Source organism: Oreochromis niloticus, linkage group LG8 (genome assembly GCF_001858045.2).
Source record: "Oreochromis niloticus isolate F11D_XX linkage group LG8, O_niloticus_UMD_NMBU, whole genome shotgun sequence".
NCBI classification, from domain to species: Eukaryota; Metazoa; Chordata; class Actinopteri; order Cichliformes; family Cichlidae; genus Oreochromis; species Oreochromis niloticus.
This window is the reverse complement of record NC_031973.2, coordinates 15026594-15053989: the sequence shown is the minus strand read 5'-3', so window position 1 is coordinate 15053989 and position 27396 is coordinate 15026594. Positions and strand designations below refer to the sequence as shown.

General features: G+C 40.1%; 1 protein-coding gene across 4 annotated transcripts in view; it reads right to left on the bottom strand.

Moving 5' to 3' along the window:
* The window catches only part of plce1 (phospholipase C, epsilon 1), a 78633-nt gene that overhangs the window by 24969 nt on the left and 26268 nt on the right, over positions 1 to 27396 (bottom strand). For all 4 annotated transcript variants that reach the window (XM_019362584.2, XM_013269438.3, XM_019362587.2 and 1 more), the window contains 6 exons: positions 16170 to 16363; positions 15643 to 15785; positions 4408 to 4562; positions 4018 to 4176; positions 353 to 498; positions 76 to 223 (listed from right to left, as the gene is read on the bottom strand). In XM_019362584.2, the coding sequence (XP_019218129.1) occupies positions 76 to 223; positions 353 to 498; positions 4018 to 4176; positions 4408 to 4562; positions 15643 to 15785; positions 16170 to 16363 (945 nt within the window). The remainder of the gene's footprint in view (positions 1 to 75; positions 224 to 352; positions 499 to 4017; positions 4177 to 4407; positions 4563 to 15642; positions 15786 to 16169; positions 16364 to 27396) is intronic.

The window sequence follows — 27396 nt, the reverse complement described above, 5'->3', positions numbered from 1 at the left end:
AAAAATAAAAATTACAGTGCAGCCAAGGTCAGTGAGTTAGAGGATCAAATGTCATTGGAGTAAACATAGGCCCACCTTGCATCCTGGGATATTAAGAGCTCTGGTCACAACCTTCTTGTACTCAGAGGAGGACTCATGCTGAGCCATGGCGTCCTTTAAACCTCTCATGGTCTCGATGTCTGTCTGGTCCATAAACTGCCACATCTTCAGCACCTTACGAGATCTGAAGGGCAAAAAAATGAAACAAAACAAAACACATTGATATTTTTGTGTGAGAACAGTGCAGATAATAAATTGCCTGTATATTCAGTAGGTGGGTGTATTTGAGTTGCGTCATTGTGTTTCTTAAAACCTGAGTCCAGCCAGGAACTCCATGACACCATTGTAGTTTCCCATGTTCCAACAGCATTTAGCGACATGGACCAGATATGAGAAAACTTCTCTTTTCTCCTCCATGGACCCTGCAGTCAGGACCAGCCACGTCACCCACGAACTCACCTGTGTGTTCAGAATTTCGCATTTCAGTATTGCCAACTGTTACAATCTTAATCAAGCACCAAGAACAGCTGCACTTTATTGCGCTCTTATCTTACTTATAAAGTAAGCTGACACACAAACTGCAGAAAACCTCCCTAGTAACTCACAGCACCGTCTTCGTCTGGTTATTCATCACCTTTTTCCCTTGGAGGGAATAACATTTTGGCTTTAAAGAAACATTAAGTTCCAACATTGAAAATACCCAATATGGTGCTGTTTTTTTAAATTATTATTATTAGTTTAACTTGCACTTTATTGCCTTTTGAATGCATTACAATCAGAAAGATTTTGAAATATTTGCATTTTTAAAAATATATATAAACCTCATGGGAAGTGGAAAATAAACAGGTTATTTTCCACTCTATTGAGCACTCAAAACACTATACAATTTGTCTGTAACTTATACGCCCCTAATGTTTTGGAATTATTATTGGAAAGGCTTGTAATGCCTCCATAGTTGGTTTGATTACAGCTGGAGACACATATTCCCACTGGCGTTGGGTAAAGGAGGGCATGTGGCATAACACTCTGCCAATTCAAATATATCAAGTGACCTGTTTTGGCGACCCCTTGTAGCAGGGGAGCGGCCGGAAGTATACATTAGATATGCTGTTACTGTACTAGTGCAATATGCTGCACATTTCTATGACAATTTCTCAGTGGAATATCCACATAACAGGTGACATCATACTAAATCCCTGGATAACTTTTTAAGTGTGCTGGTGTGCTGTTACAAGGCTGGTATTAGGTATGATAAAACATGGGGGACACGGGACGACATCCAAAGCCACCTAAAATTCTTGAAAGTGTACGGTCATGTCTGAGCTCATGAATTCTGCTCTGGAAACTTGCGCCTAATGTGGCAATGTATGCACAGGACTGCACCAGCTAGCCTCACACTTTCACCCCGACACCTCTCCACACATGCACACACATAAAAAAGAATGAGATCGGATATCTATCAGCTGCGCTGCGTCTCTGCACTGACTGACCTCAAGCACAAGCAAAAGACATGACGGCAACAGCAGATATGTATCAGGCTCGAACTCTCTGTACGAGCACAGGTACACCACACAGGAAAAGATCAGATTTCAGTCTGGCCTGTTTTAACTATCTGGTGTCTTTTTCCTCTGTGTATTAGCGCCTCATGACTGCATTCGCACACAATAAAAAAAACTGAAACTCTTTAATCCACTTGGAGGTGGTAAAAACATCCCCCTGACCCAGAGATCTATTACTGGGTTACGTAAGGATAGTAAAGCCCACCAACGTCTGACCTGACAGGGACTAAATAAAGTCACACACACACACAGGAACTATTGTTCCTATTGTTTCCATTTCCATACTGCCTGATGAAAAACTGTTACAATGTTCCAAAAATGTTTCTCATACACTCCCCTTACCTGTCCATGAACTATAGCACAAACAAGCGCAGAAATCAGGTACATGCATTATTAGATCTTCTTGTCTTTGACAGTAAAATTAAAGGTTTGTCTTCAGGAGACTTACTGCAATTAAATAGACAGCACTTTTAATAGGCTGATTTTATTAGAGAGTCAGAAATTCCTCTGACATTTGTAATCACTGTCAGCCTGATCAGATACAGGGAATCAGTTACAGAAATTCCCTCCTGGAGCTTTCGAGGTTTAAATGTTACCATTTCGGTTGAGCAGAAGCTCGTTCTGCAATCTACTGTATTTGGTTACCGAAAAACAACACTGCAGACCTCCAGTCTCTTATCTGCTACTCCCCTGCTCTTTGCGTGCCACGCATGAAAATCTTGTATCGTGCACTTTCAGCATTATGACATAATGCGAAGCCATGTCAGCATCGGGGTTTTAGTTACAGTCACCATCTAAATCATTCTGTCCATCTGCAAAGTGGCTTTTTGCACTTCCACACATCAAGGGATCGCACTGAGTTGGCATCTTTTCAGGTATTCCAGATAGCAAAAGTGCGTATGCAGTGTTGTGCATGACAAATAGCAGGACAGGATGTGAGGATATATATGTACAAATGTACACAGAGCATATAATGGAACAGGAAAGCAGCAAAGGGTAAATATGAGATGATACAAGAATACAGCTGCCTCCCATAGAAGCATGAAAAAGCAGTTTTGAAGAGCAGTCTGACATTAGTTCAGACACACACTCACATACAAATTTGGATCTGGCTATATGATCCCCCCCTTTGATCTTTGTCCACCTGTCCATCCGTCTGTCCTGTTGTCTGTCTGTCTGTCGCCATCTGTGCTTGTGGTATTAGTTCATCTGTAAGGGTCAGTTTCTCCTTGATACACGAATTACATAACGGAATATAACAGAGAACCATTACAAACTCGAGCACACACTGGTCCCGTCAAAGCTAAACACTTCGGACGGACACAAAGAGGCCCAAACTGCTCACAACTCCCTGCCTCCCAATTTTCTCAATCCTGTTTAACTGATTAATGTTTCACTCCCACACATGCCTTAAAAATGAACTCTATCAAAAAAGCTAGGCTTTTTCATTTTATTTGCAAAGTCTTGTCTTACAAGTGTCTCAAAAACAGTGGATCCACTCAGTGACATGAAATGTTTGTGAACTATTAACCAGGGTAATTAAATATAATAGTCAGTCGAATTAACTAATAATAATTTAACCTTGAAATATATTCCACAGTTCAAAAATGAAAGGTAAAACCCAACCTGACACAATTAAAGGCAGCTGAAGGGTTCACCAGTACGAACAGGAGAGAATCGGTGCTGTCAATATGACTCTCGTTCCACTGTGACCATATATGGCAACACTGCACATTTGGAAAACTGTCTTTCGTGTTTCTCCTCTGGCTGACTTAAATGAAAACCAGCTGATGCGAAGAGGCGTGCGACTTAAACATGACATCATCATCCCCAATCAATCTCTCTAACACTTTCTCTTTCGCAGCAGTGCATTTGTGCATTCTCAAAGTCATTCACCATGAATGAGGCGAGGCTCGGAGGGTGTAACTTAAGCCAGTGAACACGGTCGCGAGTGAGTTGCGCTCATGATAGGTCCGTATAACTCGCATAGCAAATAAGAGAAAAATTACTGGTATGCCATTTCAGTTTTCATGTTACTGCAAGAACTGCATTTCAATGCCACTTAATCCTCAAAGGACAACTAACTTCTTATTAACTGAAAAGTGCTCTCTTAAGATGAAAACTATCTCCATATGGTTCCTTGGCACAACTTCATTAAATCCATCTGCGTAAGATGTGAGAGTCTCCTGAATGCACTACACATGTCTGTGTATATAAAAAGTCACTCAAGGCTTTTAATTGTTAGGCTACGTTTGTTCAGTGTCAATTCTCAAGTGCTTCTACCCAGTCTGAAATCCTGCTGTAAACCCTGAGCTGCGGAGAACTAGACAGGCTGTGTAACGGCCTTGTGTGACTACATTCACATGTGTGCTAAAAGATTCGTGGAGTGCAGACAAAGTAGACAGAAAGCCCCTCCCACCTCGTTGAATCGTGCCACCAGTTCCTCCACGGCGTTACTTCGCTGAGTGGGCATGGCGGGCGCTGACAGTGAAGCCTTGAGGTTTGGGTGGCGTTTAGTTTGAAACTCGGGACTGCCCAGGTCTCGGGTGAGGAAATAGAGGTAGTCCAAAGGGAAGACCTGCAGACAAACAGCAGGCTCTCAATGAATGACTGGGATTGTTGTTTCATTACAGACACTACTTACCACCACCTACTATTCTCCTCATCCAACCTCTTTGCTAAACCTCCACACAATAAAACACTGCTGTACAATTTCAAATAAAGTGTAAGGATAATGTTGATAGCTGTAATTGCACGTTCCTGCCTCTGCTTCCCCCCTCATGTATATTTTATATAAAATCTCTCATACCTGCTGGTAAAGCTGCTGCTCTTGCTCCGTGAGGATGCAGGCGATCTCCTCGGGGAACTGAACAAGGTGGCGCAGCTCTGCCAGCTCCTTACTGATCCCGCTTACACTGGGAGGAAGAGTGCTGCTGCTGGTCATGCTGCTGGCCAGCTGACGCTCTGCGTGCACAAATAAAGACAAGAAAAGATTTAGTCAGGTTATACATCAGCATCTATGCCCAGCAATTCTGAGTAAAAGGAAGCTCTCAGAAATGAGCACAAAGCAGAGACCATGCATGCACGCACCAGTTAAAAGAAGGTATCACAGGAATGAGGGAGAGAGGAGGGATTAACAGTGAAACATTATCTTAACAGATACTTAACTTTCACTATAAAAGTTTAAAAGCCTCGTTTTTCAGGCTTTCTTGTGCATGCCCCAAGTCTTGTGATCCATCAGTGCCAGTAAACTATACAGTCTCTATTCCTCCATCCACCGAGAGAAGCTCCACTTCACCCACGGGAAGTAAACACCACTGATCACCTGCCAGATCCTATGTTTGGATTTCAGTTAGGCCCATTAGTCTGTCTGTTTACACATATACGCACACACACACACAAAACCTGTCCTCATCTCTGCTAACAAAGGACTAATGGACAGTTCCTACAATGGCGCAGGAGCTGCCAGGTAGACATTCTGTACATTGTTGGGATGGATGCCACATAAACAGAACTTTCTCACTGCAAGAGCTTTTGCAGAAATCACTCAGTCAGGAAACACTCTTTGAGAAGTTTCACCTGTGTTCAGCTATAAAACAGTAATTTTTAGTCATTGGAAAAACCTAACTTTCCCAAGCTTCCATGCTCCTACAAGTGGAAAAAAATATCTATAACATTCAGACAAAAGCAAGGAGATGTCACCAATATCTCTATGGTTAAGGATGTTGGGAGGAAGATGTTAGAGTGAATTGTCTGCCACAGAATAGTCAGTGAATCAGCTTCATGTGTTGAATTAATGGGAATTAGATTGCCGACAGTAAAACCTCGTGAAATCCAAGGAGACGTACTTGAAATAAAATGAACAGCAGGAGTTAGACAGACTCTCTGGTCATTGTCAACTGTCATACACAGAAACCTTCCAACCCCCTCCCACAGTCACAACGATACAACACCGCGGATGCATACAGAAGCAGACGCACACTTAAAGGTCGTCCTTGGTAACCCTTGAGATGTGCAACAGGTAGGCATGGCAACAGCAGCGGCTGCTCCACAGGAACAAAACTTGCTTATTTACACAGTTTGATTTGTGGATCCGGTCTCACAGCTTGTGTAATGAACTCACGGTGCGTGCGTGCGTGCGTGCGTGCGTGCATATGTGTGTGTGTGTGTGGGATAAGAAGACGGACACACTAAGCATAGGAGACAAGGAGGAAGGAAGGGAAGCAGGAGGAAAGGATAAATACTTTAACCGATAAAATAAAAAGTAGGGAAGCAGGAAAATATCAGCTGAAGAGGAAAAAAATACTTTGCATAAGAAATAAAACAGTAGGATAGAGGAAACAGAGGGAAAAATTAACAAAGCAAATGAAAGAAAGAAGACAGATAGGAAGGAAGGAATCAGTAAAAATAGCTGGAAAGTTTATAGTTTACATTGCAGAGCAAGTTGTAGCCATTTATCACAGTTAGAGAGACAGCAGAAACCACTAAATCCTTTAAATGTCCTACGGAGAGACAGAACTGCAAGTTATAAATGATGGTGCATTACACAGTAAAAGGCCTGAGCACATTTTTCAAAGACACTTGTGCATTTAATGAATCAGAATAGAAATAATTTGACAGGTGAAAAAGAGAAATGTGGCTTGAAGAGTCTGCTTACATAGATAGATTACGTAGAATAAATATTATCCCATTTTTAACATGCCATTTCACACAAATGCTGTGAAACAAAACCATTTTAACTTGCATAAAAAGATCAGAAACTGAAAAGGCTGAATCGAATCCGAAGCCCAGATAACATAAAGTCGATGCTCTTCTTGTTGCCTCTAAAATACAGATACTTTTATAAGCTCTATCAGAATGAACTAACTGTAAACATCAGTTCCATTAGGTGACTTTAAAACAGTTAATTTGTGTTAAATAATTAAAATGACAGTGATTGTTTTTCTCATATAGATAATCAATCTCCACAATTCTGCCCCAGAAGTGTTATTGCAAGCAAGCCTTGTGAAGTGGAAATTGAGACACTCCTCAAATTAGCTATATGAATTTCATGACCATGCAGTGTTCTCAATCATTCATTTATTCATCCCTTTAAACAAGACAACACACAGATGGACGAAGCTGTCAGCCAAGGGAGTAAAGGGAAAACAAAAAAGGTCTTAAGAGATTCTGCAGAATTAATGAAATGCAAATGTGCATTAAAACAAAAAGAAACATCCAAACTGTAAAAAGGTGACAATCTATGTTTTCTGTCAAAGTAAATGGTAACATTAATTAGCTTGCTTCGGGCACGCTATCTTTGAATTCTTCAGGCCAAGCTGCACGCGTACTGCACTATGTCAACAGTGACAAAAAAATAAACAACTGCACGGAGCACTTACTCAATGGAAGAAGGCTGTGGATTAGATTGGACTGAGGAAAATAGGGCGCTTACAATTTACAGATCGTAATTGTTAGTTTGAGCAACACTGATGGGTAAAACCTAACATGCATCAAGAGATCGAAAGAGCATGAACACGGACTAAATGACCATGATGTCCCCGTGTATTTTATGTATGGGCTTCCTCATCTATAATTCATGCGGAATATAAATATGTGTGAGTGTGTGTGTTTGCATTCTAAATACAGTTGTGGATCAAGTGCATGGGCTGAACATCCTTTTTATGGTTAAACCTCTGTTTTAACAAATAAGCATGCCACTGAGAGCTGGGAAATGACAATGTTTAAAGTGCAGATTTTCCTTCTTTTTTGTTTGTTTTCTTGATATATTAATTCTAGTTTTGTCTTCTGTTTTAAGGTATCAGGTTTATCTCACTTGTTTTATTTACATTTTGATTTTATCACATTTCCTTGCTGTGATATATTCTTCTTCTTCTTCCCTGCCCTATAATGTGAACAGCACCTTAATCAACCGTGGCCCTTTTAAAACATGCTCTATAAATATTGGACTTTGTGTTAGATACATCAATAAGTCAGTTTTATTACAGTTTTAAATTTAAAATTAACACTTTAAACTTTAGTTACTTTTGCCACATTATTGATTTATTTCAGTCATGATCATCACTTCAGCAGTCTTATCAATCAGCACTGATTGATTACATGCAGTGAGCACATGCTTTGAGAGCTTCGCCCCAAAGCAAACTGAAGCAACACGAGGAGACTCTTGTCCAAATAATCAATCAACACGAAACGAAACGCGAGAAGCATTTCTTGAGTGAATCACGTTTATTTATACTAACCAAACAAGATGAACCTTGAACATGATTGTTTGCCAGCCAAGTGCATGCACACACACTGCATGTACTGTTCTCAGAAGTACGTTTAGAACTGATGACAACTTCTCCATGTGCCCTACATACTTGAGCAAGCAGGTGCAGCACAAACAGCCTTGGTCTAAGGTCTAAGGCGGTTTGTGTTGCACAAACGTGTCCTATAAATATATCACCAATATGTTTGGAAACATGCTACTTTTTTTTTTTTAAGTACTGTGCGAAAGTCTTGAGTTGCCCCTCTTTTAAAAATAAATAAATAAATATCTTGCTTCTCAGGATCCAGACTTTCTTGTTTTTTGTTTTTTTTTAATGGTCTTGATTAATAATTCTCCTGACTGTCTGAAGGTCTTTTAAAGTTTTTGACAGCGATTTTTACTACAGTACTTGCACCTGATCATTTTCATAGATTTTTTTTTGTTTATTTCTTATTGTTTGTTAAGCCAAAGTATTTAAAGAACCAACTTTAAGTGGTTTCCTTAAGCATTTGCACCATCGAGGTGAAAACTTGTCATAGCTTAGCAAGGTCTGCAGTGTGTCCTAAAAATATTTGCAGAAACTGGAAAAGCAGAGGACAAAAGAAGCAGCAGGCATGAGAAAAAACATACAAAAACAGCATTAACAGCAGTTGAACAGTATCTGAAAGTCATGTCCAAAGCCACATTAGAATGAAAGAGCGGCTGTCGAGAAGCCATTCTTAAGGAAGAGAACCTGGGAGAAAAGGTCGAAGTATGCCATTATACAACCATCTGTAAAACATGGAGGAACAGCTACTGGTTCAATTTTGAAATTTATCAAATTAGAAAGGCAGAAAAATACAGTCAGATCTGAATTGACTGTAATCCCAAACAAAATGGTAATGCAATGAAAGCATACATGGATTTCAGGAAAAACACACACACAGTGGAACATTATTAGTCATGGATTGGCCTCCCCAGAGTTCATACCTTAACATTATTGAAGCATTGTGGGATCATCTTGGCAGAGAACAGATCAAAAGGCAGCCAACATCCAAAGAAGAGCTTTGAATGTCCTTCAAGAGTCCTGGAGAATTATTCCTGAAGACTACTTAAAGAAATTACAAGAACGTTTGCCTGAGAGAGTTCAGGCTGTGTTGAATAATAAAGGGGCTCATTTCAAATATTGACGTTCAAGCTCGTTAGAACTGTACAACTGTATTACCATGTTTGTTTGCACAAGTTTAAATAAACTGTTGCTCCAATTTCCCATCTCCTAGCAAAACATAAAGAAATGCAGAGTAGCTCTTTTCGCTTTTTGCACAGTCTATCTGCGAGAAACTCAATGGTCTTTGGTTCAATTAATGGCTTACCAGACCTTCAGTCCATTATATGACCCGAGATATTCCCCTGCGTTTACATATACACATGAAAATACACAGAAGTGAGCCCGATTCACACTAGAAAAATCAACAAGCAGTAGTACACAGTAGTAGAGCACAAACTAACACTTGCACAGCAGCAAACATAAACACTCAAGAATAAACAGTGCAAGTACTTGGAATTCACAACTGCAGTAAAATTCACAGACACACCGCAGCAGCAGCAGCCGCAGCAGCAGCAGCAGCGAGCACTGATCTGTCTGACTGCTGGCTTATCAGGGAGTATACCACTGGGATCAGATATGAACTCTCTTACACACAAAGAACGAGGTGCAGATGTAACATTCAGTGAGGACTGGAAAAAACAAAAACAAAGGTAAAGTTCAAGCTAATCAAGCAAACAGGTCCATAAAGTTACACCGTCTTAACTGTTGTTGCTTATTAAATCTGTTATTCATATCGGAAGTCATTGTGTTACACTGTCATGTGAATGAGGTCCATTTTTTTGAGAAGCATCACAAGGGAGAAAAACAGACCTCTGACTAAGTTATAAAGATATGTGGCAAATTGTTTACTTTAAGGATCAATTCAACGTGAAGTCACCCAGATTTCTGCAGCTTCTCATACGTCAAAATGCAGAACACTTTCTCATGCAATCTTCAAAAAGTTTGCGTCATTCGTCAAATGTTTAAATAGAAAAATGACTTTTTTAAAAATTGAAATCAGTGTTTTCTACTGCCCCCTGCCTCAATTTTGTGACAAAAGCAACAACAGTTGATCATTATCACACTTTAAATTTAAGTCTTAAGTCTTCTTATACAAAAAGCCTGATTTGTGTTTAGTGACATATGCATTGACTTTATCAGTAAACAACTTAAAATTGCATATATAAATGAAGATATCTCTTTGAAGACATCTCTCACATAAAAACCACAAGATAGTTGCACTGCTGAAAGTGTATGCCTGCATTCTGCACCAATTAGAAAGCAAGAACAGAAGTAGTAATAGCAGCCACACAGTCTATGAGATTCTCCAGGTTTTAAAATGACTAATAATGAAACTTAAATAACTAAGTAACGTAATAAAGAAACACGTCCGTTGCTGACAACATATGTCACCAACGGCCACGATATGATACAGTGAAGCATGAAAAGTCAATCCGCGGCAAATCAGCATGTTTCTCTCTGTCAACAACTGAATGAAGACGGAGGATCTGAATCAGACACAAAGCACATGCAAAACTGCATTTTCACTTTGCTCCACTGAGTCACTGAAACCAGCACAAAGCCACAATTTCATTTCTCAACTGTGTGAAGACACTGCTCTGCACTGCAACTCACATTTCCACTACTCACTGATCATCTTGAAGTCCATTCTGTGAGAGTGCTTCATGGTTGCTAGCTACAGCTGGCCACGCTGCCTCCCACACTGACAGCTCAGTGCCGGGCTGACCGAGGTACACTCGTCCACATTTGAGCCGCCAGTCCCGTCTCTCTTGCAGCTGCCTGTGCTCTCTCTCTCTCTCGCTCACTCTCTCTCTCTCTCGCTTTCTCTCTCACCTACTGCATTTCTAACTTGACCTCTCTCTAACTAACGCTTTATCTTTCTCTCCCTCTTAACTTTCTTTCAGTCACTCAGCTTCACTACGTGTCCTCATCACCAAAGCGGTCTTTCCTCGATGTCTCCTAACTACACGCACTTCCCCTTTCCTCTCACTTTCTCGCTTGCGCTCTCTCTTCTTACACACAATCTCTGTTTCTCTGTGTCTCCCACCCCCTCTTCAATGACACTATCTCAGCCATGCGCTACAGTCAGACCCAGCATACTATCCCACTACTCTGTCATAAATCACATATATAGATCATTAAAAACTTGGGAAATCTACACAGCTGTGCTCCCTTTTATGTCCTTTACAACTTTATTAGGTGAAATTACTTCACTTTTGTTGCATTAATCATCAGGTATGAAGAAATAAATAGCCAATTTACCCCCGGTCCCAAAAACGAAGCAGTATTTAAAGCTTTACAAGTGAAAAAATGTAATGACTGTGTGTATATCATGTCACAATAGGAAAGTCAATGTATATTTAGTTGAAATGGGCATACGAACAACACATGTTTTTGTAATCCCTGAGAGTTCCTTTCCCTTTGATTCCCCACCACATCTGCTGTCAATGGGTCTTAAAAGCAACACAATGTACAATGACAACAGAGAGGAAGAAAGAAAATGAAGAAGTAAGGAGAAAGGAACACCAACAGCTAGAAGGATGGCCGCCTGTAAACCAAAGCCACTTACTTCCTTCTGAGCAGTACAACGCAGGAAATGACCTCAAGAAAATCACTTTAACAACCCCCACTTAGAGTTGACATAAATATGGCTAAATCCCACTGGTCTTCAGTTGAGTTTTTTTTTTGAGTCTGTATGCTTTAAGGGGAAAAAGCACCGCAGACGTAAACATTTAGTGCCAGGATTACACATACACTATTTGAAGAGTTACACCTCCTTCACAGTCCTGAAGGATCGCACATTTAAGCAGAGAGTGTATATGTAAGGAATATATTTTGTTTTGACTCTATTCACACAACCTGCTAGCATTAAGAGGAGGAATAAATACATCAGTCTTCACTAGACTACTGATTTAACACAGCCATGATAAGGTGTAAACGTATTTAAATACTATATCTAAATCTAGCAGCTGTAAAAGACAAGTATACACTTGAAGCCCACTAATAAAGCAACACATAATAATAAAGGTTAATGACAGAACTTTTATCCCTGCAAACCCAAGCTGTGTGCATCAATCGAGCGTTAAATCATAAGACAATTTGGCACAAGTTTTCTGAAATTACAAATCTTGTGTTAGCCGGCTGACTTGCTAAGGCAACACTTCAGTCGAGCCCGTGTAACTAAGAGGCTTTTTAAACAACGCAAAAAAAAGCAAATGAGCCTAAAGTGAGGCTGGAGTTGTGTAAGCGAGTTATCTGCTGAATCAGGACGTGAGAATGAAACTGACTCATCTGCAAGCCTGGGTTTGGTGAAGAAAAGCACCTTGTGATTGGTAGCTTGGTGGTTTTTCAAATACTTTTGTCAATGGTTGTTTTATTTTGTCATTTTTAAAAGCAACTGCACTGGCAACATGCAATCTATGCATGAATGCCTAATCAAAGTCAAAGCTCTTGTTAATTTATTGGCGTTTTACTCCTGCTTTTGAAGTGGAATGAGAAATTCTGATTTAATTTCTGCCTCTCTACCTCATTCAAATCTCTCCATAGACTCCAGAGTTGCACATCCTACATTTGTTGTAATCTGAAGCAGATTGGAAATGTTACACATATAAAGTAACATTTTAGCTCGTAGCGTGGGTTAGCTCCTGAATGTTGTGAGATCCTTTTAAAATATCTTTGCATGTTCTGTATGCAAACACACAAACAAACAACCACAAACAATGTATACAGAAGCACGTAATCACATATGTGCATTTTCATATATCAAACATGAACGACGCTTGGCATCAGCTGATCGGGCGTCAAGCTTCACACGTTTCATAAACAACTGCAACCCTAACTACCAGCATTCTCCACAGGGCCGTGCGCGCTCTCCATTGGTCTATACTCCTCTTTACCTGCATGTTAACAGCATAAACCACCCTGTCCTTACCCTTTTGCTTCCAAATGCCAGTATTTGTGTTCATAGGTGTCACACGTTTCCCCTCACAACAACATGACTGTCACGCTGGCTCAAACACATGCCAACATGAGTGGCATTTATCATTTTCAAAATGGTTCTCCCACTCTGCCTCTAGAACCAAATGTTGATGCAACAGAAAAACATAACGCATTTATACAAATATATGTATGAGGAACGAGCAAAACCTTTTAATTTCTTTGGAGCGACAGTGGCGTGTAAAGAAGCCTTCCACAAACACACCACCTTTCAGCACTCATAGGAAAACTAAGAATAGACCAAGGCTAGTCCAGCAATAATCTTTGCAGTCATTTAGAGCGTTTGTAGCAGAGACGCAGAACAAGTTTCAAAATAAATAATCTGTATCGAAAATCCTAAAATTGTCATGTGCATATAGTCTGAATACACTAGGAACAGTAAACTTCTCATAATCTCGATCTTTATATCATCAGGTATGAGATCCATACTTTAAATATAAACATATAGTGGACACACAATGTGCATAAGAAATGAATTAATAAAATAATCTTGTAATAAATCTGTAAATATGTCTGTATATGTATTGTTTACTTTACTAGTTACTTTAACAGCTACATAACTTTGATTGTAAAGCTTAAAAAAACCATAAAGACCAGAATCAGGTTAGAGCACTGAAGAGAGGAACAATACCAAAAATGGTAAGAAAGCAATAACAACACCAACACTATCCAAGTTTGAAACTTAATGCAGAACTTGCCCAAACTCGGGATAATAAAATGTCTTTTATGACATCAGATAATCACTTTAGCCTTCACGTCTTTAAACCTGTGCCCTGACAAAATGTCAGCTGGGGGAGTCAATGCCTTACCCAAGGCCAATTTTACAGTATAAAGACCACTTCTGACTTTTCGATTCAGCACTCCTTACTTCTAGACTCGTAAGTGCTTCAGAGCTTTTAAAACAGGAAAACTACAGCATGTGTTTGTTACAGGGATATCATGGTCTCTGAACTAAAAATAAACTAAACTCTAAATATAAAATCATTCAAATTAGATTCAATAAATATATTACATCACAATAGCAACACATGCCTATTTAAAAGCATAATAACATGGCTATGGGTAACTAACTTTGTTGCTTGATTACACCTTCTACGAGTTTTGACGGGCGGGGGTTCATGCTATGCATGAGCAAGACTTCTAAGCTGCTATGTGTGCGCGTGCCTGGCTCAATTCTGTTTCCTGTAACACCCATTAGAACAGAACAGTGTGTCACGTTAAAGATATGCACTGTGTAAGCGTGCGTCTGTGTGCGATTGTGTGTTGCCTCAAAAAAGCTGGCCCGACAAAAACGAATGCTTTATTATTATTAACACGACTGAGAGCAAATCAAAAAGAAAGAAACAGAAAAATGTGTTTGCATACTTGTGTGTGCATCTGAGTGTGTGTGTCTCCTTGATCCTGTCAGAGACAGCCTGTCCGCTGTCTCACTGCCAGTGGAAATTAATGACAGTATTGGCTTACATTTAAGTCATACGTAACATCTCTGCAGAGAAGGTAGACAGACAGCTGAACAACGGACCGACAACCTGACTGGCTGGACAATGAAGTCATGTGGAGACTGAGGAAAAAGGGCAGTGAGGGTGAGAAAAAGAGGTGAAATGCTATATGCACGATGGAATTTAGCTTATTGTCTTATCTTCTCAGAACTGACGTTTTAATTTACTCCTCAAAGTATTTAAAGGGGCAGAGCTTAATGATCCTCTGCTGCATAAAAAGCTGGAATGTAAGTCTATCATGCTGTAAGTCTATCATGCTGCTTCTGGGGAGCAGCGCAAGCATGTTTGAAGTGCATATCGCCTCTTTTCAGATAACCCGACGTGTGTAATGAGTGTTGTGTAGACTCTGTGATGTCTGGAAGTTTTTCCTTCTTTCTTAAACCACTTGAGCACGAGTGTATCTAAATTAGAGAATAGAAGGGAAAGGGGGAGACGGTGAGGGCTGTGTGAAGGGAGAGAACACAGCAAGGCAAATAAAAGAGAATGGAAAGAGGGAAAGGCCAACCACTGGGATCAACAACAGACCCCAACATACCCAGATCACGCTGTGGATAAGGAATCATGTGGGAAAAGTGCAGCGAGGAGGAAAACGAGGGGAGCAATAGACCGCAGGGGAATAATGAGAATCCCAGAAGTTCCCACTTCACTTGGGATCCAATTTGTGCACCTCTGTTTATTATCTTATGAGCAGAAATAAGAGCCAATTATCCTATAATGTTGAGACAGGTGTCAAATTAATGGAAATCTTAACAGAAAGTGTCTTAGTAGGGTGTTAGACCACCACATGCTGCCAGAACAGCTTCAGTGTGCACTGGAATAGATCCTCCAAGTCTCAGGAGTCTCTTCCAAAGGATACTGCCTCATTCTGTGTTTTGATGATGGTGGACAGCGCTGTCAGTCCAAAATGTTCCACAGTTCTTTGTTCGCATTGAGATGATGATTGCAAATAGGATAGCATTTCATACTTCTCAAACCTTTCTATGGCGTCTCATGCCCTGTGGATGCGGGCATTATAGCAGAGAGCATGTTTCACTCAGAACAAGTAGGATAAGTGGGATCAAACCATGCCAGCATAAATGTCCTCCACAGCATAATTTAGTTATTTTTTTCTTTATAATGTGTCATCTGTCTGTGTATTTAAGATACACATACTCTATATCACATGAAGTTATTTTCCCAAGATTACGTGCATGCAAACAACAGCATGAAGCCTACCTTTCAAGACAGCGTGGCTGTTGGGGCACTGGGGCAACGGATAAAGGAGTGCTGTGCGAGCACCAAGCACGAGTGTGGCCTCTAGCAGTGCTCCAGTTAGCAGGGAACTCAACTTCGTCTTCTGGCTACAAGACCGATAAAACCTGGAAATAAAGTTGTTTGCAATTTTAATCTAAATATCTCGTGTTATATCCAGTCTGTAATTTCCAGAGCATTCAGATTACATAAGGTAAAATATGTAGCATTTTGGGGATGCATGCAGCTGACAAGGAGCACCATTGTCAGTTAATCTGTTAGCAAAACTCTTACTAGTTAATGGTTTGACCAATTAAGAACTGGAAAGTAATGGAATATTCTCTACAGCACAAGATTTGGCCCCCAATTATGTTCATACATCTCACATGCAGTATCATTTCACACCTAAATTCTCTTTATTCTCTTTATTGTGGACTCAGTCATTTCCCTTAGGACAAATTTGGGTTTTAAACAGAACATTTCAGACAAAAAAAAAACATGAATATCCAAACCTGGAGGTGTAAGATGGATGACAGTGCTGAGTTTTAATGTAGGGCTTCAGATCAAGGATGGCTGAGCTGCTGCTGACCAAGTCCACTGGCCAGAGAGACTCCCTGAGACAGACACATCCAGGGCACAACAACAGGAGCTTTTTGGCAGGATGAATCAGGTTGACCTCCTCTCTTTCCTCCACATAGTTGTTAACCTGTAAAGGAAACCATTACGAAAATGTTCACTTGCAAAGAACCAAAAATGGAAACACCTATTTGTAGGAAAGAGACCTTATATATGTCCATATAATCAATATACACAAGCAATTCTAACAAACTGTCATTAAAAACAAAACAAAAAAAACCATTTTAGAAATCTGGCAAAAATTGTTGACATCTAAAAATTAAAATATTATTTATTTGGCAAAAAAAAAAAAAATCCCATTTTTATACCCAAATCATAAAATTCAACCACTAAAACTAATTTTTATGTTCAGGGATCTGAGTAAATAACTATAATTTTAATCAACTATAATCAAACTTAAAAAATAATAATGTGCTTTAGTATATTTTTTCAGCTTTTTGTTAAACACTACATTTGAAAATGCATGTGTAACAACATGAATTATAAGATGTACCAGCACTGGTAATTAATGGCAACAGTGGCATAAAACTTACATTTTTTAAGCACTATACATACATTGCGTTGGCTTTTATTTATATAAAAGTAACTTCCATTTAAAGGTTTTGTTTTCAGGAAGTTGAACATGTATAATGAGTACTATATGAAGTGGTGAAGTCAATCATCTTTAACAACCTTGAATACCCTTATACGTGCTGATAGAATACTTAAGATGAAACAAAAATGTACTTAATCCGGTGTCGTTGCAGTGTATTGCGTAACATTTGAATTAGAGGTCACGATCATGAGCTTCTTCGCCATAGTCATTCTTAGAAGCAATTTCTCTTCAATGAAAAGAAAAAAATCAAAGCTTCAAAAGAAATAATTAACTGAGAGAGCTGCCATGGAGGCACAAAACAGATAGGAAGAAAGGGAGGAAAAGACCTAGACAGAGTGAGACACACAGATATGTCGTATATAGAAAAAGGCGAATAACAAGGAAGATGGAGACGCGAAGGCTGGAGGCAGCTGTCAAGCTTTACTGGGTGAACATTTTGACCTTTATTTCATGCTCTTCTCAGAACAAAATCCATCTGACTTAAAGGAAACAATTATCAAAAAAATATCGATTGTTCCTCGTCCTTGTGTGAACCTGCACAGGGGCTGGCACAGACTTCAGAGAAACGCTATTAAGAAAAAGATTTCGTGGCACTGTAAGCGGGCGCTCATGCTGAGGATGGATATCACAAAATGGGGCAAAAAAATCAATACTTGTGGCAGAGTGGGGAATGAGCACAATACAAGTTTAATGAGGACATATTCCTCGAGTGTATGATCATCAACTGCTTCATGAAAAAAGCAAAAGGAGCAAGGTTGCAGAAAAGCTAACGTCTACACAAATACTAGACACTGACTGGCACTGGTGTGGCATAATATGCACATGTACAACCGTGCATATTATATCTCAGTGGGATGGGTTTCCTGCATGGGGTGTAGGCCTAGCTGTTGTCAGATCTGGACCATCCCCAGGGAAAGGAGACATACCAGCCTGCACATTTAGAGAGTCGGAGTCAAGAGTGAGAAACACAAAGAAGGAGGGTTACACACAAACGCGCACACGCACGCGGGTGAGCGTAATTACCAAAAGCCTAAACTTTAAACAACATGTTGGAGGAAAAAAAATAAAACTGACATTAAACATATTTGGGCTAATCGCCTCTCCCATTTTTTTTCCCTCTTCTTATCTAACATTTCTCATAAAAGACCTTCCTTTACTGGCATCTAGAGACTGTGCATGTCCACCGAACAGACATTAAGTCTACTACTTTAAAAGGGTAGTTTTTCCACATTGAACGCTATGTTTGACCCAGGTCAAGCATAGCGCTCGTGCCTTTTAATATTTATTCTGCATTTTAAAAGGGGTTGAATTTGAGTTAATTAGATCTTGATTTTTTTTCTGTTTCCCATTAGTAATAAACATTCATGGGCAGAGAAGTTTCGCTGCTAGTAAACACTGCATGAATGCTCCAATACTGAGTATCAAAGCGACAGAAATGCCAGTGGGCCAAGCAGCTGCAAATAACCCCAAAACAGAAGAAATACAGAGCACAGAATTACATCTATAAACTGTTTAGAGGTGCAACTGATTCAAAGAGTCAAAAGAAAGTACATTATTTTGATAAGCAATTATCAAAGTGTTTTGTTTTGTTTTTCTCCGATATGAGTGTTTGATCCTTTTATTAGTCATAAAAAGCCTTAAATATGTTGTGGTTTTGAACGTTTCGTAAGCCATAACAAGACATTTGATTAAATCACCAAAGATGTGGCCTCATTTTCATGGATGGATTCAAGGATTTCTTTTTATTATGCTGGATACTTTTTTCCTGGTATTCTCCTCTCCTGTAAAATATCTGGCAGTCAAAGACACTTGTAAAGCGACCAACTGTTTTAAGACTTTTAAATATAAGTCGCTGTGATAATGAATAACCCCCGTCTATAACAGCTTTTGAGAAGGACCAAAACAATGAATCCCAGACTAAACAATGGTCCATAAGTCTAGCAGCTCTTTTAGACACAAGAAAAAAGTCAAGGTAATCCATTATGTGGCGATCACATGGGGCTACATCAAGTCTGTTCTCCTCCTGTAACACTTACTCTTTCTTATAGGTAACAAATGTTTTAGTAGCACAGCAGACCTGAAATTTGGGAACTAACAAAGTAAGAAAAAGAGTGCGTACAAGCATGTACGTGTGCTAATGTGAGCTCAACTCCAGAGGACACTGCAGGGAATCTGCTGCTGCTGCTTTTGATCGACACAGAGCAGCTGTCCTCACACATATGCACCACACACACACCACATACACACACACAAATAAACAAAGTCATTATCAAACTTCAGGCAAACACATGGGGAAAGAGGCTGAATTTCCAGTTAAAAGGAAACCCACCTCCTCCTTTTTTTTGAACTCCAAAACTACAGGTCACCATATATTCACCAAACACAGGCGCATTTTTCTTCATACTATAGAACACTGCTGAGTTTGTCATTCAGCCAGTTAGTTGCCACTAATATAGCATTGTATCTCATGTTACACTGTGCATGTGCAAGAAATGCTAATGACTTAAGCTCAGTTTAGGGGAATTGTGAGTGCCAGAACCGGCTGCACCCACTCAGCTCCCATGGACATAACATATTATCAGTTTGGCTGATTGCCTTTAAAGTAACTGCCTACAGTTTGGTATATGATCTGTATTTTGGACCATTCTGGACAAATCTATAGTGCTTTAAGTGCTCAGCTAGAGTAAAACTGTGCTGCATAGGAATTATATACTGGATTTATTCAGTATCGTTTAAGCTATACAATTTAAGTTGAGTTGTAAAATCTTACATGATGTTGTTTCTCTATTCCTGGACATTTGGAAAGCATGGACTCAAAGTCATTTGTTGCTGCCACTTACTGTATGGTGTCAACCTACCTTCTAGCACTACTGCGACCAAGGTTAGCTCCTGACAGCTGACATTTCCTTCATACCTTTCTCTTAGATAGATGGTTTCCTTTTCACCTTTGAGTTCAACTGCTGCAAAATAGCATCACCGATGTGACGGTCCAGTTCTGCTATGTTCCTATGAGCACGTTTGTTTGAGCCTTGCTGACATCCATACACCTTAAACCGAGGACAGGAATCAACTGTGTGATGCTTATAATGGTTTCAACAGTTAATTGGGCATATTAAGAAAATAAAATTACACCTGACATATAAGCTATGAGTTCAATAAAACCTACAGAGCTGAGTTTCCTATTTAGTCCCATTAGCACCCTGCTGGGTAATTTCTCTGCCTGGCAACAGCCATTTTGGGAATGGATTAGCAAGGGGCACTGCAGGGCACCACACAGACTACTGAACTTCGAGCTGGAATGCACACAGTCAAAGACACACGTATGCAAACACATGCTAAAATGCAGACACGCAAACCCATTGTGACTCGTGCCGTAATGTATATCATGCCAGAGGCATACAGTCATGTATGAGCATGCTGGACACTGAAGAGGCTCATGCAATCCCTTTGAAATCCAAACGATCCACATCTTGAACTCTTTACTTTGATCTCTCCGACCAATCGCACATGCACACTCACAATGACACCCCCCGCCCTCCATCAACAGTGTCTTCCTAGCAGTGACACCAACGTGTGCGTACACACTCCTCTGCAAATACTTCTGTTTATATATTATTCAAAGTTTAGGTACCGAGGCTCAACACTGCTCAGCTGCCAAATGCAAAATGCCACAGAAAAGACGGTGCGACTGTATATTCCACTTGCCTTCCCACCATTTCCATATATGCACACACACACTTGAATCTGGTAATGATATCATGCAATTAAACACAAGTGTACACATGGGATTCGACAAACCACTGTAATAGTACCATGCCCCCCCCCCCCCCCCCCCCCGACGCACTCTCCCACGAAGCTGACATTCAAGGAACAGAAATGCATCATTCTGACTTAAATCTACTTTTAGAAGCATCCTGGAGGGTCTAGGTTAGTTGAGGTTAGCGGAGGGGGGGGTATTCTGTTATTCTGGGCTAGGTCACTGGAGATATGTCAGTCTTAACCTTTCCCTTCCTTTGACATTTTCCAATACAATTAATGCTTTGCAGGAAGGAAGAAAAATGTAGGTGTGTGTTTACAATGACAGTTTCTTGTAAACGCGACAGATTTCATGACTGATAAATGCATAAAAACAAGCTAATTAGTCCATTCAAAGTATTCAACCTGAAATCTGAATTTTCAGTTCATTCTATTATCTTATGAGGATTTTAATTGCTTGATTAATAAATAACATCAAAATTAGAACCTACCCTTTTCTACATTAAAGATTAGCATGAATACATTGCATTTCTTCTCTTTCAAGAAGACCCTAACATATTTAAGGCTTCTCTTTCATTTCATATTAAAGCAGCCCTGAGTTCTTCTTAACAAAAAGTGCCCAAAGCAAATTTAAGTAAAATAAATTAGAAGCTATTTATTCTTTTCATCCAAGTGAAACTTTACTCAGAGTTTGTGCCTTGAAACACAAGGACCAAAGAGGCACAACATACAAATAAATTATATAGTAGAGTATGAAGAAAAAGCACTGTAACTAAAAACTCATGGTTTCACGAACTGCCAAAAACTGACTTCTCAAAGCACAGAAATGAACTCTGTAATTCTCTGAATATCCACAACACCATTCTTGAAATACTACAAATTATTAGAAGTTTTACATGCAGCACAGCCTAATCTTTCAAAACTCAATCCCATGATTTTGGACTGTGTGTTTGCTTTAATGCGGCGAAAGCGAAGCCGACGAAGCTGGAACACGTGAAAACCTGCCCACCCAACACGACGAGAACATTTAAATCAACTGGGCCTAGTCTATTTGAAAGCAAGGTGAGGGGCGAGTTATGGACAGCAGCTCTTCTATCTCAGCACAGGGACAGTGTAACCCCACCCTCCCCAGGAAAAGTGTAAACCAAATCAAAGGACATAAACCAAGCAAACCCAAACATGCCAAGAAGACGTCCCGCCACTCGGGCTGAACATGTGATAAGGTGCAAACGTGTTTCTTACTCTCCAATCACCGGTGCAGATTTATGTGGACGCACACATCACGCCATCCTCTTTATCCCGGCAACCTCTAATCCTGGTTTGTATCACTAAGAAACTCTCTGAACTGTCCTGCTGTGTTCTAACCTTTCCTGCCATTACTGTCTCCAGAAGGTAATGTTTGCTTTCCTGCGCCCTGAGCCTGGACAGTCTCACTACTGACTGAGTGCCGTGCTCATTTGTGTGTACATTTATGTCTCATTTTTGTCTACAAGCTCTTTTAATGTATTTTTAGTTACACTGCTATGCATTAAATGAAAAATGCAGGCTCTATAAAATGTTAATGTTCATTCACGAAAATAACCAAACATTCAAGTGTGAACGACACACCTCTCTTGCAAATTGAAGTAACTGATTTTCAGCAGGTCTTCCTTGCCCATCACTTCAAGCTCTGGTATACTTTCAAGCACTCTTACACATAAAGTGTGTTTATTTCAGTGACGTTCAAGGACACTGGGGATCATGCCCAACATCGTCGGATTTCCTGAAGTGGCATCTGTTTCTCAGTCTCGTCTTTTCTTCTTGCTCACGCTCCAGAGCCTCCCACTTCTTCCTTTCAAAGTTGAAGCCAGTTTTTGACTTTCAAGCAGGAAAGCACATAACACGCTATCAAAATCTGGCACTGGACTAGACAGTTGTTTCTTTGCTTTATTTATTTTTTATTTTGTCATCAGCATAATGCTGCAACATTGAAAATGGGCCTCTGTAGGCATTCAATTAAAAATCATTAATGATTCTGTTAACCATAAACGTCCATTTACAACATTTCTAAACAATTAAATGTGATTTTGTCTTTCAAAAACAATGCATCTAAGAGGGCCGCGGACTTGGAAGTGCTGTTGTTCATGTTTGTTTTATAAGTGTGCGCTCAGTTCGTAGTGGCTGAGTATACATGTAACACTGTATTTATGATCTGTGTATTTATACTTCTGAACAAACACACGTCCAGCCTGCAAGCTCATCTTTTGAAGAATAAGTGTTTAGACTGCAGCAGCCTGATGTCTGAGTCCGAGTATCTGCTTTGAATAAGACAGTAGACTCCACACTTTGGTCTACATAAACACAGAATCTCTTGAGAAAGTCTCACTTATCAAAACATGTGAAGAAGAAATTAGAAATCAAGAGCAAGCGGACTGGCCGGGGGGGTGCCAGGAATGCATTCACATAGTCAAGCACCTGCAACGCATTAGAGACGAACTCAGGAACAAAAAAAATGCCTACAACTTGCTGCACAGAATCAGAACTGAATATTCATGAACACAAAGCTTGCACTTGTTTTTTCATGCACTGTCTTGGCTTCGGGATTACGAAACGTCATCTCAGCGAGCGCTTCGGCCTTGTCAACCACATTAAAAAAGATGAAACTGGAGACGAGGGGAGTGTACGGTACATCAGAAGCACACTGAGTGCCAGACTGGCAGCAGCATCCGCTCAATTGACACAGAAGATATAACTATAGGTCAGTGGTTCAGCGGGAGGGTCATCGTGGGTTAGATTCATGCAATACTGTTCTGTCATTGTAATGTGGGTGTTGTAAGCATGTGGGTATTTAGGATCCCACAAAAAGGAAAATGATTTCAAGGGATTCTCAATTCCCACTGACGCTCCCTTTGATTGTTACAGGGAAAAAGCAACTGTGATAACAACAAAAATAAAAATATAGTCGCAAGAGGTATATATTAGAACTCCAAATACATTTAAATCTGTTTCATAACAGCCCATTATTCATGAAATACCACTAGTAATGCCACTTGCTGCTACTAGATCCCTTGTTGTGTAATCAGGTTTCAGCGTCCCGTACAGCGTCCGAAAGCCTGGTTGTACAAGGCAGAAGCACAAAAAGGTCAAAATGATAGGAAGCAAACAATTAGAAACGTCTGAGGGAGGTTTGTCAAAACAGGAAGCGAGGCTCAACAAAAAGCAGGAGAGGAATTAAGAAAACGAACAGGACAAGATTAAGTGGAAGAGGAGGTGAAAATGAAGGGGGCAAAAGAAATGAGGGGAAAGGATACAAAAAAAATAAGACAGTGGTGCAGGAAATACAAAAAGGGAGGTGAAAAAGAGAAAAACACAGGGGAGCACAACACAGGAAATGGAGAGGCACGGCCAACGGTGACTTGAATCATAATCCCCCCGTTGAATTTCACAAGGAGCAGTTTTACCAGAGAGTTGGGCCCACCTCCCAAGCACTGCCTCACACCTCTAACAAGCTTAGGGTATTACTGTGTGTACTTTGTGTTCAGAGTTGAGAGCAGTGAAAAACGCAGAGTGATGGGCAAAAACAAAAAAAAAAACCCAAAACTACGGGCACAGTACTTTAGTAGAAACTAAAACAAAATGGTTAACATGAACTGAAATGCAGCAACTACAATAACATGCTGCACAGATTCTAAGTTTGTGCTTGGACTTGCTGGGCATCCTTTAAAGTCATGCAAGAAGAAAAGAAGAAAAAGCAAAGGAAACGAGAGCCAAGAGAAATTGCAACATATAAATGTATGCACAGGAAAGGACTAAATAATCTAATTTTCAAAGAGTAATTGGTGAGCAGACAGGAAATAATAAAGTCCAACTGTCATACTTGTAAGCTTGCATCAACCCCAACCAGTCAGGGAGATGGCTGCCCCTCCCTGAGCCTGGTTCTGCTAGAGGTCTCTCCTTTTAAAAGGGAGTTTTTCCTTCCCACTGTTGCCAAGGGCTTGTTCACAGGGGGTGGTTTGATTGTTGGGGTCTTCTCTGCAGTATTGTACCTTACATTATGAAGCGTCCTAGATAAATAAAATTGAATTCAATTGAACTGAATTAAGACATCAGGTCAATAAGTCATCAGAAAGTGGTAACACGTTAATAACAAAATAAATATAGATGGAATAAGTAATCTTGCTTTTTAACTCTTAATTATAAGGTAGTATCTACGGTCCACTTCACGTTAAGGTGAATAATATTTATTCATGTTAAATATAAGTTCACTGTTTTTACTTACAGTGATGTGGACACAAATCAATACATGCAAGAGCAGAAAGACAGCACACAAAGTGTGCCACAAAGCAGCTGCTTAGAGGGCTGATGGGTGCTCTTGCAACGATTAGCACTGCAGCTAAAGATCCAGCCCACAACCAAAACAATCAATGAAGCAAATATGTGGTCATGTAAGCAGTCTCTTTATGGTTAAAAAGTACAAAGTAAAGGTGTGAATCCTTGCTGATGAGCACGATCCCATTGCCATCCTCACGTGAAGGAGGCAGGACTTAAATTAGGAGGGAAAAAAAAAGAACAGAGAAGTTTGAGGGCAAATGAGGAAGCATAACGGAAAAGACAGAGGAGAGAGGAAGAGAGAGAGGAAAAAAAGTGGGGTCATCGTGACGGCCAAAACAATCTGAAACCCATTACCCAGAGCACCCAGTGGGACCCCACTACACCACCACCCTCCCCCACTTACAGTTCTCATGATGTCATACTACAGCGAGCCACCACACTCGTTTAAATAACAGCACACAGCCTTGGTCAGACAGCCAGAGATAAGCGTGATGGATGTTTTTCACTTTTGAAAGTTTTAGGCATAAATAACTCCACCTACTACATGCAAAGAAAGGTGTCTTTTTAGAGAGTTAGAGGAAATACAGTGGCTAAGTTATTACTCCTATATCACATTACTGTTAGGGTACAGTGGATACCAGTGTTGCTTTTCTTACCTTGACACTTTTAGCAAGCCATCAACTGACAGGTGAAATTAAAAAGCTCCTCCAAAGTTCGCTGCTTTCTTTTCTTCCACATTCAACCGAACACAAACACAGCAGAGAAGTTCAAATGCATGTTGATAGCACCATGCCGAGACTTTCCCTGTGTTCAGTGTTGCATAAGACATTCTACTTAATGAACTACACCAAAGCCTGTTGCTGTAACACTCATCAGACAGAAAGATCTGAGAGCACAGTCCCCTACAGCCACAAGACAGAATGAAAAGATGCTTAAAGCTGAAAGGGGGTTCTTCCCCCCTCTTTCTCTAAGTATGGCAAGAACTTGTAGTAAGCAGTTTACTTACTGTAGCACAGAATAAGCTGATCTATTGAAGAGAAAGGAAAAGCACAGAGCTCCAATCCCTCTTAGTGTGTGTGTGCACACTTACAGAAGTGAGAGAGGAGGGCTTGACCGGCAGAGAGCATGAGAGAAACGAAGGAAGAGAGGGAGTGTAAGAGATCTCTGAAAAACTAACAGAGAAGGGAAAGAAGGGCGCGAGAAAGAAAGTAGGGAAAGAAACGAGACGGCGACTCAGATCTCTCCCTAAACAGAGAGGGTACCCCCATATTAGGTTAAGAGGCAACAAGCCCATCACAACCCAGCAACAAGAGGGAAGATTTTATCAGGGAGCACACTATAAACACACAAAAACACAGGCAACGCTGGTATACAAGGTTTTAATCGATCCCTCTCTAGGAGCCTGTCCAATGTGTAAACAATGTCTGACCGAACTTAAACGGGGCCTCTGTGTTTTCATTCAAAACAATTACACAGAACCTGTAATTAATCACTGAAGCCCCTCTTTTCTCAAGAGACAAAAAAAAAGACCCCATCAGTCACTTAACTGGATCAAAAATGAGAAGAGATACCAAACCAAAGGTGCTTAGTTATGTTTAAGAATACAAGAAGATAACGTGTGGTCCCTGAACAAGATCGGGAAATTGATCTGAGCCTATTGTGAACCTGAAAGGTAAGAAGTAAAGTAAAAACACAATCCAATTAACTACAGTCTTATATCATTTTACTTTTAAACTAATTAACGGGAGGAAAGCTACAACTGATTACTGTTTGACCTTCAGCCTAAGATGAAAAAAATATTGCGTTAACAAAGACAACACGCTAAGAAAGGTTACACCGGATGTATTGTTAATAGGGAATGTGTGGTGTTGCTTATTAAACAGCTTGATTGACTCAATATTTTTTCAGCAACATTAAATTACGATCCTTGAAAAGCCAAAGGCAGGACCCTCCTGCATTAAACCTGTTGTCACCTTTAGAGCTTTATAATGGCTACACAATATCCATGTACCATAGCTCGGCTATTCAGGTGACGCTATGGGACCAATAAACCAATAGAAGCTGAGGTACAGCCACTTGACGCTTGCTATTAGCCTTCCTCTGGCGAGTGTTTCTATGCCAACCTCTAATTAAGGGACCAGTATTACAGCTTTTCTATTGAAGCCAGCAGACACGTGGTAGCCCACAGCTCTTGCAGTTTATTACAAACAAACTCTGTATTATTATTATGTGTGCAAACACAATCTCTGCTTACACATCAGAGACGGTCAACAGATGACTAAATAAAAGAGGCAAGTTAATGGCAGCCAAGTTTAAAACATTAGCAGAAGAATTCTTTGATTATAGTTACGTGGATAAGCAGAGGCAAACAAAACGTGCGGTGTGGGGATGATCGATTTATTAAACACGCGCGGCGACCGAGTTACTTGTGTTTTGGAGAA